Here is a 12,757-nt window from a genome sequence, read left to right as displayed (position 1 = left end):
TCAGTTAAAAGAGGAGATAATCACTGAATTTTACAGGATCGCAACTCCAAACTATATTATTATTGATTGACATTGAATTTAAACAGTAAAAGGTTTTTTGTTGTGTTTTTTTTTTTTTTTTTTTATATATATACATATACACACACACATGTTTTGGGGTGACCTGTTCTTTTTTGCAAATTTATAAGGAAGTAAAATGTTATTGATCTCTGCCAAACGCTTGATTTGTGATGAAACTTTTATTTAATCTTAATAATTTCTGGTATAATGCAAGAATTGTGCAGTCACAAGTCACACATGGTTATACTGGCTGCCCCCTAGAAAAGAGGGAACTGGAGGAAATCAAGGACTTGGTACTTGGGAACAGTTTTAGAATCGGAGTCCGGTATTGCTGTAGCCTTCCAGTCACGGAGGTTTTAGAAACAGCCTTTAAAGCAGTTTAAGCATACCAGATATATGATGCGCTTGTTCCCATTTATTTTCTAGTTTCTTCATTGACTTGCTTTGTGGCCTTGAGGTTATAAGTAGCATCTTTCACATTTCTGTAAAATGGGTTTAGGAGCACCTAACCAGTTAAACAATTTTTGAGATTCCTGATTGAAGCGTCATAATTTATTAATTTATTAATATATTAATAATTATTAACAGTTGGTTAATTTTTAGGAAAATTTGCCAATGTGACATCACAGAGAAGCACATTTTTACCAGAGATATTTAGAGTTTGGCAGCCGTACATTTCAAATACACAGAGCTCAGAGGAGCACCAGTTTTCACAGAAATGCAGAAATGAAAGAAACCAGGTTTCCAAAACTCCATCTAATGCGTGCTATGCATACCCAGTAATTAAATTTGTTGCTCCATCTCAATTTGTATGTATATGAATCCTCTCTGAATTTAAATCCTTGAATTTTTATTTTTTTTTCCCTTTTTAGGTAAATCGTCATAGAAGAAATCATTCCCAACATAACTTAACGCTTGCAGACATCATTAGTCCACAGGACCACACAGTAAGCGATTGCTCTATAGAGCTGATAAATCACTCTTTTTATTTTAAATGTTTATAATATAAATGTTATACATGCTTTATTAAAGAATAAATACACGAGGTATTGGATGCGTCAAGATGTTAAGGGATTCAAGGGACTTTGATTAATCAATAAAAAGGATAATTTTAGAAGGTACAAAGCAATTCATATAACTTGACTTTGCTGTTAATTTGAATGTACGCAACCATGTCTTTGTCCTGTCTTTGCCCATATTATGGTGGTTTTAATATTAATATCAATTTTTATAAGTAAAAGTTATCACGAAATTTAAAAAGAATTTTCCTCGACATTAAAAGAATTTAGGGGGAATGAGGAGCATAGAGGTTTTTCTATTAAAAGAAAATGAATATGCAAATACAGATTCATGAAAGAATTGTTGGTATCAGAAAGAAATGTGGTACCTACACAAACTTTTCAGGAATAGGTAGTTTCAGAAACTTTGAATTCTTCTAATTAGGAAAATTATAGAGTCTATCTGTGATATAGCGATAATTACTTTTCCTTATATTTTCTAATACTGCTAGATCATGAGTCTTTTTTTTAGAAACTCAAATACTTACACATACATACTCTCATTTTTGTTTCCTTTTTAAGAAAAATATTAAAAAACAACAATCACAAAACCTCACATAATAATTCCATTTTCTTATTTCTTTGCTAATTCTTCAGGGCATTTTGGGTCATTTTCTCACAGTTCTGTATGTTGAAAAGGTGCAGGAAGGGCAGCAGCTTAACAACAATTGATGATATTTATTGAGACAGAAACAACAGAGAATGTCATAAGGATATATTTGGTATTCTTCTTAATCTAATATCATCCACTTGCAGAAGTATTGTAAGTTGATCCTGAACTGTCTTGGAAGTATTTTCTTGCAAACAACCAGAACAAAATAAGAGATATTAACAGATGTTAAACAAGGGGAATATAGCACCCCAAACAGAGGTTATAAAAATATGGGGGTCATCCTAGAAATCTTTTTATTTGTCTTTGTGGTAAAGTTGTTTTGTAATTCCATAAACAGCCTTTACATTAATTACAGAGAAAACTGCACACATTATCAGTTAATGAAGACCATGCTAATATTTTTCTAAAAAAAGGGCCTGTACTAATTCAATTAAAGCAATATATGTGAAAGTTCCTTTGCTCAGCACTGAGAGGTCTCATATTAACTGAAGATCTTTTATTTTCGAGCTGTTTAATTCTGAGACATTTAATTTAAAGCAAATGGCGGATCTGAGCTATGTAATTTAAATCAGGATATGTTATATGCCCAACATTGGTTAGTGGATTTGATATTCTAGCTCAAGACAATTATAGGGAAAATATGACCGAGCAGCAACATTTTCATCTGGAAGCACATCCAACTTTTAACTTCCCCAAACGTGAGAACAGAGGTGATTCAGATCCGATGTTGAAAATCGCATTTGCCTTCAGTTTTGGATTGGTTAAAATAACAGTTTGGGAAGGGTGGTTGGTAAACTTCGAAAGCATGAGATTTTGGGTCTGATTCAGAGAAGTAATCAACAGCTTGAATGGTTAGCCAATGCTCCTCCCAGTTTCTGTTTCCAGATGGATGGAAATATTAAAAAGAATAACCTTTCTCATATGTTATTTGGCATCTCTGGCCCTGGCCAAGCACCAGAAGTTTTATGCTACAAAAATGAAGGGTTAGAAGGGGAAGAAAAATATCGAAAGATGTAAAGGAAGTTTGATTTAAGAAAAAAAAAAAAAAAAAGTAGGTGGAGATGGGGATTAAGTCTTATTTTAGCTCTAATAACTCACCCATCCATCACTAGATAAATAGTGACATGACTCTGCACAATAATCCCTACATACTTTCTCTCTGGGTTTTCTATGGCAATGATATGCATGACAGGAATTTGCATGAGATAAGTACAAATTATAGAAAATGCACACACTAATCTTCATGTACCCATTTGAGAATGTCACCTAAATCATTGTCCACAGACCTTTTCATAGGTGCAAACAGATATGTACACCGTATATATTTCATTATATGCCGTATACCCGCAACAGACAAAACCTAAGGAACTAGTTAAATATATTGCAGTTAATGACATGATATTTTGTATAATCAAAACAACAGATATGTTTGATTTAAAAATCCTCGTGTTGTGTGTTAAAACATGTTTTATTGCTATTTCATTGCTTGAGAGCAAAATTCGGTTGAAATTGTTACAAACTCTCCTTGTGACACGATTTGCTATAAAGGTCTGGTGGGGTTACAGTATCCTGGTCAGGTACAGACTCAGTGGTGTTTGAAAGGCAAAACAAACCCCCTCTGAATCACAATTTTGCTTCTTTTCCCATCAGTGACACAGTTGGAACATAGGTAGTTAATACGTACTGAGAAGAAGGCAGGCCGATGGGTTTGGCTGAAGACCAGTCATCTTATTTTCTTTGGGTTTTAATTTTTAAATATAAATTTACATAGCTGAAAATAGCCCTATCCCAAATTGTATATCACAGCTATACAGGGGATGTTTCAGCAGATCACAGAGAACCAAGGGTCTGCGGGGGCCTCTGGCTGAAGGAAAATGCGTTCAGAGATGTAGAGAAGCACAAATCAAGAGGGAGAAATGAAAACAATCGACCGAGCCTACGGCTCGCTTCTCGTATCCTCAAACTCAAGTGCAACCTTGACACCCCGCAAGCAGGGTTGGAGCCAGCAGAGCCCTTAGCCACAGAAAAGGGACCAGGTTTCAGTAACAGCAGCGGCAGAGTAAGGGATCTACCAAGGTGATAGCAGGTTGCTAACATCACACACTGCTTTGTATAGGTAACTGCTAAGGGCTTTGCCTTTTTAGGGTGTATTTTGGAAAATGTGCCACACAGCTGTGCTTTCCCTTGTTTATAGTTTTAGTTTCAAGATTGTATGTCGAGAATTGACAGACCCGCTCAATTTGGTTTTCTGCACTGTACTATGAGATCATTTAGTTCAGCTGGAAACTTGAAGACAAGTTCTCCCTGGACGTGGATGCACAAGCTCCAATGAAGTGTGACCTTTAAGGGGCTGTGAGGGGTGAACGCCTGGATACCGGAGCTCATCCGAAAAACAGCACCACTTAAAAGCGTGATGCCTTTTAGCATCTTGCACGAGCCTTGATTTAGTGCTGACTCAAAGCAAAATGTGGCACCTATGACGGCAATGTAACTTCTCCTGTTGTGCAGATATTTGATGTTGCTCTGACAATGGTTACCCCTAAACGCAACTCTTTTGAGAATCTAAGCAGCAAGAGGCTTCTACAGAAGTATGGTGTGTTCCTCATAGCTAATTAATGAAACTCAGTATATGAAATGATACTTTGATGAAATTTGCTTGTAATGTATTTTCAACCCATTTTTTACGTATAGCTAGAAACTGTGTTTGCATTAAAATAAATTTCTTCTAAATCAATGAATAGAATATTATTGGGGTATTTTAAGGTTAATTCTAATTGACTTTTGACAATTTTTGTACTAATTGACTTTAAACATTGTTTGTAAATTTTCAAAAGAACTGACTGTATCAGGAAAAAAAAAAAAAAGGTGACTAAACTGAGAATTAGTGATAAAATGCCTCCCCACTGGATTAGCTACGTGCAGACTCTTATGTGTCTACAAAGTGGATTCATCCGTCTGAATAAATGATGTAGTTATGATGTTTATTTTTTTTTTTTTCTTGTAGGTAGTGGAGAAAGAAGGATATCTTCTAAAAGCTAAAATAGCAGATGGTGGCAAGAAATTAAGGTATTATATATGAACGTTATAGAACTTATCAGTTGCAAAATTCAGAGTTGATGCATGTTTAAGTATATATAACTATTATTGCTGCTTATAGCCAAATGGCCATTGTTTTGGAATCAGAGCCAATGCATGATTTCAGTCTCAGAAACCACGTGAGAGCGGCTACCGGGCTCATTGCAATGAGCGCATGTCAATGTTAGCCTCTGGATTATATATGTATATTATACAAATATTAAGGACAACCTTAAGGCACCAGGCAAACCAATAATATATTTTCCAGTGGGCAAATTTCAGCTGTCGAGTGTGCGGTTGAGGGGTCAAGGATGGGATGTAGGAACCCACCATGTGGTGATGCCACAGAGATGCCAAGGCAAGATTGTCAAAAGCAGTCAGCACTTACTCGCTTAGCGCTGTTTGTGTTGAAAGTAATGTGAATATTAATGCTGCCTTTTGCGGAAGGATTTGCTATGGTTTGCTGTGTTTTGATGCCTCTGAAGGAGTAACAGTGATGTGAGCAGCATTGTGTGCTACCAACGAGAATGAGAGAATAATGTGAAATATTACATTTTCTGCCTGGAGAAAGGAGCCAAGTCATAAGTTTTTCACACCTATATAGTGCTAAACCATAAGGATCCCAGAAACACTCATTGAAGAGGGAGTTTGGAGGTCACCTAGTCCAGCCACTCATTTGAAACGAGAACATTGTCAACGCTTGGCCAAGCCCGCTGCAGATGAGTACTATCGGAGACTGGTATTTTGGGAAAAGGCATTGAAACCAGTAATACTCTATTCCCGACTTTGGGCACGGGCAGCAGCTTCAGCAGAGTGTGCATCGTCTGGACATCATCTCTGAACCAGCCCAGACGAGGAGGGAGTTATACCTTCCCAGTGCATCGGGTGCCCTCAGCACAAAGCATCTCCGTGGCGCGGCGTTGCGCGCCGGCTCGGCGTGGGCACGGCGTAGCTCGGCCACTTGTATTTTTAGATAGCCCGGAACCGTCTCCTATTTTTAAATAGCCTCAGAGATTGTGAGCACCACTGAAGCTATAACGTGCTGCCATCAGGTGTTCGTTTGATAGAATGCAAATACTTATTCTCTTGCAGCCCCCCCCGAGTCCGGTCGCACCTCGCAGGGGCTCTCCGGCAGCGGCTTTCAACTGTGGCTTTAACTTTGTGGCTATAGACGAATTCACACAATATCCCTGTTAATCCCTGCTGGGGCTTCTCTGCATGCTGATGTTTATGGCTCTCTGTACAGAGAGAGGATGGGCGGTGGGGATTCATCTACTCCGCGTACACCTTGTCTGACTCCTTTCACTTACCTGAATTTCATCCGCGGGAAGTGATTTCTTGAATGATATCGATGCCGCACAGCAAAAACTAGAATATTGTGAACTGACTTTTCTAAAGAGCTTGAAAACCTTTGGTTTTCCTAGGAAATACAATGTGTGCCCAACTGTACAGAGACTAACACACTTTAAAGCATTCTTTTTTTTTTTTTTGTTTACCCTGACAGATAACTTTACAGAAAATCTGGGGAAAAAGGTTGTCTAGTTTAGATACCTTTTATCTTTAGGTCCCAAAAGTAATAATTTTTTTTTTTATTTTTAAATGTTGCTTTTTAAATGAAACAACTTTAGAATAAAAGAACTGAGGGATTTAAATTTAGGGGAAAGAAAATACTCTTGCAGATAATATGGTGAAATTCAGTTGCATTCTCATAGCTTCAATAATTCCTATAGTCTCTTGCAAAACCACTAAATTTTCTTATTCCTGATGGAATTAAAGCATTCTCTCCTTAAAATGCAGAATGAAAATTAGGTAAAACATCTCACCTGATATAATTTAAGAAATACTTATAATTGACTTTTTATTTCTTTGTTGTCGACTTCTTGTTTCAAAACCATAAATAGAACAGCATTTTTTAATTTTTTTTTTTTTTAAATGAGGTCCAGGTTGAAATGAGATGTTTTCAAATCTTGGCAAAATTCCCAGTTAGTTTGATCAGAAATTTGAATCTCTTAAGAAGATTGCACACAAGCCTGAGACCTCAAAATGCAATTGCTGATTTGTATTGCTCAGGTAAAAAAAACCTGCCCCACAAATAGCCGGAGCAAGCAGCGCTCTGGCTGGTAGAAGCGGCCATGACACAGAAACGTTCCTCTCCATAACTAATGTCAAGCATTTGGTGTAAACCAGGTACTGAATCTAAGCTGTCCCCCAAGGGTTTTAATCCTTTGGTAATCCAGATTTATCTGGATTAAGAAAATCTGTTTAAACCGGCACACAGCATACTTGGCCACTTACTTCCCTGTGCGCTTACAAGACCTTTTATGAGTAGGAGAGGGGAAAAAAACAAACCAAACCCAACCCAAAAAGAGACTTAAAAAGAACTGAAGTTGTACTTGCCAATAGACAATTTGGATTCACTGCCTTGACGTGGATTCTCAGCTACAGCACTTGTTTCCTAAAGATACTTTAAAAAATAATTAGCTGAGGTTGAACTGTTCTTAATGCCAATGTGCACAATCCACAGTTATGACAATAGTTCGCATTAGCTGAGGATACGGCTTTATAGTGGCAATAAATTTAGCTAAAAATGTCAAAGTGAATTACAAACACTCTCCTTTTGTGGAAAATATTTTTCAGTGATGGTCAGGTACTTCTCTAATACCCTACTGTTTCTGGCTCTTTCTCAATGTCTCTCTATTGTTTCCTCATTAACAAGGCATAAAAAATGCAGAGCTGTTTTCTTCAAACCTATTCACCTCCTTCATAGAGACTTTCTTTCACTGTTGCCTCTTTTTGGCCATATTTTAGGGATAATTGTTAGATGGTGCTGGGTGGAACCCTGCCCACACTGAAGGCAGTGCAAGTTCCTCTGATAACGGCAGTGGTGTTCGGGTTTCATCTGTAATATTGGTTATGCTCCTTAAGCTGATGACCGAAACATATTGAATAGGAGAGTCGTTAATAGCAAATCTGTCTGTTGTTATGCCTGATGTGCAGTTTGATGGGATATTGAGTGCAACAGTGCTTTGAGACGGATCTGGAAGTGATCATCGCGAAGAAGACAGGCAGGCTTTTAAACTCAGCAAAGCCAGGTTGTGCTAGAATAAGAACTGGGTGTGTTTGAGTTACTTGGGAACACCTAAACAGAGAGAACGCAAAGGGACTAGGGAAGAGAGAAGAGAGGAAAAAGGGTTTTTAACAATTCCTCCCTGGACCTTTGATGTCCTTAAAGACAACTCCCTCTTTTTTAACACACTGCAACGTACACATGAAACAACCTTTTTATCATACACATTTTCAAATTTATTCTAAAAGAGTGGGTTTATGGGTATTTTCGTAAAGATCAGGTGTTATGACCCTCAAATACGAGGCTCAAACTTGAAACCTTAATCTAAAACCTGTTTTCTATCAGACCAGATCTACTTGTTTATGATCACGTGGTGGTTTGAAACATCGTGTTATATGTAATATATGTAACAGCATTTTCTTCTGACTTGAATATTATGTGCTTCTGCATCAGAGGACACTGTTTCTCATATCCACGTGTATTTTGGCTTCTCCCTGGCCCCAGCAGTTTGCCAGCTCTCTAGGGCTGTACCGTGAACTCCTGATATTTAATGGTTCCTTAAACCTCTCTCAGATATCGTTCTTATCTTCCTTGCCCTCCTGTAAATTTTTAATTTAGGGAAAGGAGGAAGAATTCAAGCTCCAACAGGATAGGTTTAGACTGAACATTAGGAAAAAATTTTTCACAGAAAGAGTGGTCGGACATTGGAATAGACTGCCCAGGGAGGTGGTTGAGTCACCATCCCTGGGTGTGTTTAAGAGGTGTTTAGATGTGGTATTGGGGGATATGGGGTAGGGGAGAACTTTGTAGAGTAGGGTAGATGGTTGGACTTGATGATCCCAACGGTCTCTTCCAACCTAGACAATTCTATGATTCTATGAATTTGGGACCTTTAGAAGTAGACCCTTTTCTGAGCTTTGTATAGTCAGATCAAAATGACATTTTTCCTTCTCTGTTCTATTTTAAATATTAGCTACCAGAAGGGCACCAGCTATTGGAGTCCTCTAAGCATATGTGAACTTTAAGCATGTGTGAATAATCCCACTGTTTTCCTGTGGTTAAGGCACCTTGGTAGAAAAGGCACATAGATAGGCTTGAAAACATGAATCAGGAGAAAGAAGGCCTTCAAGCCTTGTTGGGCCGCATTCAGTTGTAAATAGGATGGTGCAACGCCATCAATATTGGTGGAAGTGCATTGCTGGTACTGACTTTAGGCCACTTTTGTTTCTGCAATGAAATAATTAAAAAAACAAGTTTACAAACGGAGCAGCTTTTACCTCCTGCTTGCACGCCTTGCTAATTTTTCCTTTTTAAAATTTTATTCTATTTTTAAGGAAAAACTGGTCCACGTCCTGGATTGTTCTCACAGCTCGGAAAATGGAATTCTACAAAGAATCCAAGCAGCCGGCGCTGGCCAACCTGGTAGGCAATCAACCATCCCATATCCTCGGCTTCCTTGCAACCGTTATTTTGGCAGAAAAATTTTGGTGTTTACATAAGACAGATTCAGACTGAGCTGACAACCTTCAAAGGTCTGAGAGCAGCTGAAGGAAAATGCCTTGATAAACTTTTAATCAGATGGAGTGCATGAGAAGAAATAGGACTTAGCATGTCCTTTATTAAGAGGTGTATTTTGAGAATAATTGCAAAGTGAGACAAATGGTGAGTGACTATCCAGTAATGTGAAGGTAACACTTTAAATTAAGGTGCCATTTATAAATGCTTTATTCTTATTTATGAAAATGATCACTAAATGCAGCTACTTCCTCAAATAATGTATTATAAAGTATGTTATAAAATGCATTAGTAATAAATGCTTAACAGATGATGCGATGAGAATCTGTTGCAAAGGATATTGTGAGACGTAAATTGTATTAAACCATGTATGTACATCTTTAATACATGAATTTAAGTTGTTATCTACCATGCTATAAAGTGCCTTATACATTAATAAATAATAATAAATTATGTATAAATGGCACCTTAATATAGGGTGTTACCAAAGCAGAAAACATTACAAGTTAGCAAAGTGATTTTTTATCATAGTATAAATGTGACATCTACCATATCCCGCTAACCTTCCTGAATATTTCTATGACTCCATCTAATGCAGCTAATGCAATTTCTGTAGCCTGTAGTTACTACAAAGTGAAATTTGCAGTACCTTTTTATTGTGCCCCAAGGAAAGACCACCGATCTTAGTCTTCAGAGATGTGACAGCTACGTTGAGCAAGCAATAACGGCGCGTACCCCTTGAGTGCTAGTTACTGCCGCGCTTGAGCCTACGAACCTGAATGTGGGCAACAAAAGGGGGAATTCAGTAAATGTGTGACACTGTGGGCAGCGAAGGGACAGGTTTGACAAAGCCCCGTTGTGAAAGGCTCTCAAGGCCTGATCAAACCTGCCAAATCTCATTGGCGTGATGGGTGGCCACAAAGGTGCTCTCTTTGGCAGGAGTCACAAACAATAAGCTATTTTTTTTTTCGATGGCAGGTAATACAAACATTTTCTTCTATATATCTTGATCTATTCGTGCCACCTGCCATGAAATCAGCTTCAAAGAACACCTTTCCATGCCTTGCTTTTTTGGAAAGAAGATGAGGATCACAGAAAAATAAGAATAGATGAAACAATAAAAGCAAGAAAAGGATGAAATCTGGTACTCTCTGCTTGTGTGTGTGCCAGTACAGCAGGAAAATACTACTTTTCCGAAACCAGGAAAACTAAATAACTTGAATTAATATTTTTTTTCAGAACCATCTGTTTTCCTTAAAGTTGAACTAGATGTTATTTAAAAAAAAAAAAATCTCAGGTGAACTTTAAACTAATCTTATTATTTACTAACTCTCTTACATGTCTACCTGTTACCTTTTCTCCTCTCTCTTTTCAAACACTCACCCAAATCCCAGAGGATAAACAGACCAGCAGTAATTCAACATGCAGGAGACTTGGTTTTGCTCCGAGACTCCTCCACACGGTTAAAATTCCCATTGGCTATTTAAGGATTTAGATGCTAAAGTAGACTTGTCTGCAGAATATGACTCTGGCCCAGATCTCAATCTGTTTAACTCAAAAAAAAAAAAAAAAAAAAGAAGGTGTTTTATGAGGAAGGCTCTTCTGAGAAGTCAGTCTCTTTCCCTGAAGTTTTACTTCATCGCCAGTGCTCGCAGTTGGTGAGATAACATCTGCTGCCTCCTGTATTAGGAAGAACACAGATATATTGATCCCTTATTTTGCTCATTATGAGGAAAAAACAGAAGTGGTTTGTTGGGTTTGTTTGTTTGTTTGTTTTTATTCCATGCTAGATCTGAACATTGGGGCTATGAGCTCAACATTGAGTAGGTTAGAAAAAGCTGTTAAAGTTACATTTTTCAGTCTCTTGCACATAACTTATATGCAATGGTAAATAAACAAATTGGGTAAAGCTTGAAAACAACAAAAGCTGTCGGTGTTCAAAATCTTATAACCTAATTTCCTGAACCCAAATTTCACACATCAAAAAAAGCTAAACAGGCATGTTGCTCTCATCTGATAACGCAAATGCAATGCTTATTTCCTTTGTAAACCATTTAACCAAATATAATTTTGATAGTGGAAAGGAAATAATACAAAAGGCTTCATTAGAAATCGTTTGTTTACTGATTTTACTTTTTTTTCCGGCTGCAGTTTACTTTGGACAAAGGGGAGCCGAACCATTAATTAAATAATGTAATAGAGGCAATGTTCATTCACGACAGTATGACTCATAACAAAGCATTTTTATTGTTAACAGGAAACTGATGTGATTTAACAAAAAGATTAATGTTCTTTTGTACTATAAAGATATTAATTCATTAATTATTAACTATTAAATACAGTACATGAAGTGAAAATTTAGAGTAAGACAGCATCATTATAAAAGGGATGATATTTCACAATAAAGACAACAGGAGAGAGGGAAATGAAAGCACGTCTGTTTTTTCTGACGATCGGATAACATTTAGAGGTGATTTAAAATTATATTTACCAAAATCTTTAACAATATTCTAATGCAAAGAACTAGTAATAGCTAAAAGGAGTTTTTGTTGTTCCTTTGTACGAGCGCAGATGTAGGACTCGGTATAACAACTCTCCTATTGATTTGCACGGGGAAGGTTGGGATCCATAGCTTTCTGCCGAAGGTAGTGAAAATATCTGGTATTATTAGTAGTAATAGTTGGAACACAACAATTAAAGCACACAGAAAAGAGATTCAGAAAATGAGCTTGTTTACAAATATTACTGAAAATGTAAGTTTGCATGCCATGTAGTTAAATCATTGTCTTTTGCTGCTGACTTGATCATTTGTGGTCGTGCTTTTGATACACTATTTTTTTAGCCTTGATATGAATTACAACTTGCTTTTCATTTTAAATTAAGGACACTGTGATCTCAAAGGATCACAGCTCCATTCTTTCATACCAGCGTTAAATTATCAGTTGGTCTTTCTGCCCAAGAAGAAGTAGTCTGTTTATTCCCTGACATAGTTTATTCAACAGAGGTTATTTTAACCTCAGGTTATTAGCCCATCTGCAAAGTAATTTAGTGAGTGAAAACGCTGCTGAAATCCATATTCATGTTTAGGAAGATTTCATTGTAGCAGACACTTGTATCAATTTACGGCATAACCCCCTCCAACAACACTGATATAACATAATTGCTCTGACTGCAAAACACAAAGCAAGGACGCGGAGGGCTCAGGCTTCCCCGGTAACCTGAACTTCCTCTCTTGCACTGTCTCTGGGTAATGCAGAAACTGGAAAAAAAAAACAACAACCAAACAAAAAACCAACGACAACTATGTAACGGGGCAATTTTTAAGCCAGAAAGAGTTTCTAGGCAATTTTCCTGCGGTCCCCATGGATT

The 12,757-nt window shown here is 37.3% G+C and overlaps 1 protein-coding gene across 1 annotated transcript in view; it reads left to right on the top strand.

Annotated features, from left to right (window-relative positions):
• ARHGAP15 (Rho GTPase activating protein 15) overlaps window positions 1-12,757 on the top strand; it is a 319,965-nt gene that overhangs the window by 29,467 nt on the left and 277,741 nt on the right. Inside the window, exons 2-4 of the mRNA XM_082483158.1 lie at window positions 933-1,007; window positions 4,736-4,797; window positions 9,208-9,295. Of these exons, the coding sequence (XP_082339284.1) occupies window positions 933-1,007; window positions 4,736-4,797; window positions 9,208-9,295 (225 nt within the window). The remainder of the gene's footprint in view (window positions 1-932; window positions 1,008-4,735; window positions 4,798-9,207; window positions 9,296-12,757) is intronic.

Source organism: Vanellus vanellus (assembly GCF_965231255.1).
Source record: "Vanellus vanellus genome assembly, chromosome: 5".
NCBI lineage: Eukaryota > Metazoa > Chordata > Aves > Charadriiformes > Charadriidae > Vanellus > Vanellus vanellus.
This window is presented reverse-complemented; position numbering and strand designations above follow the sequence as displayed.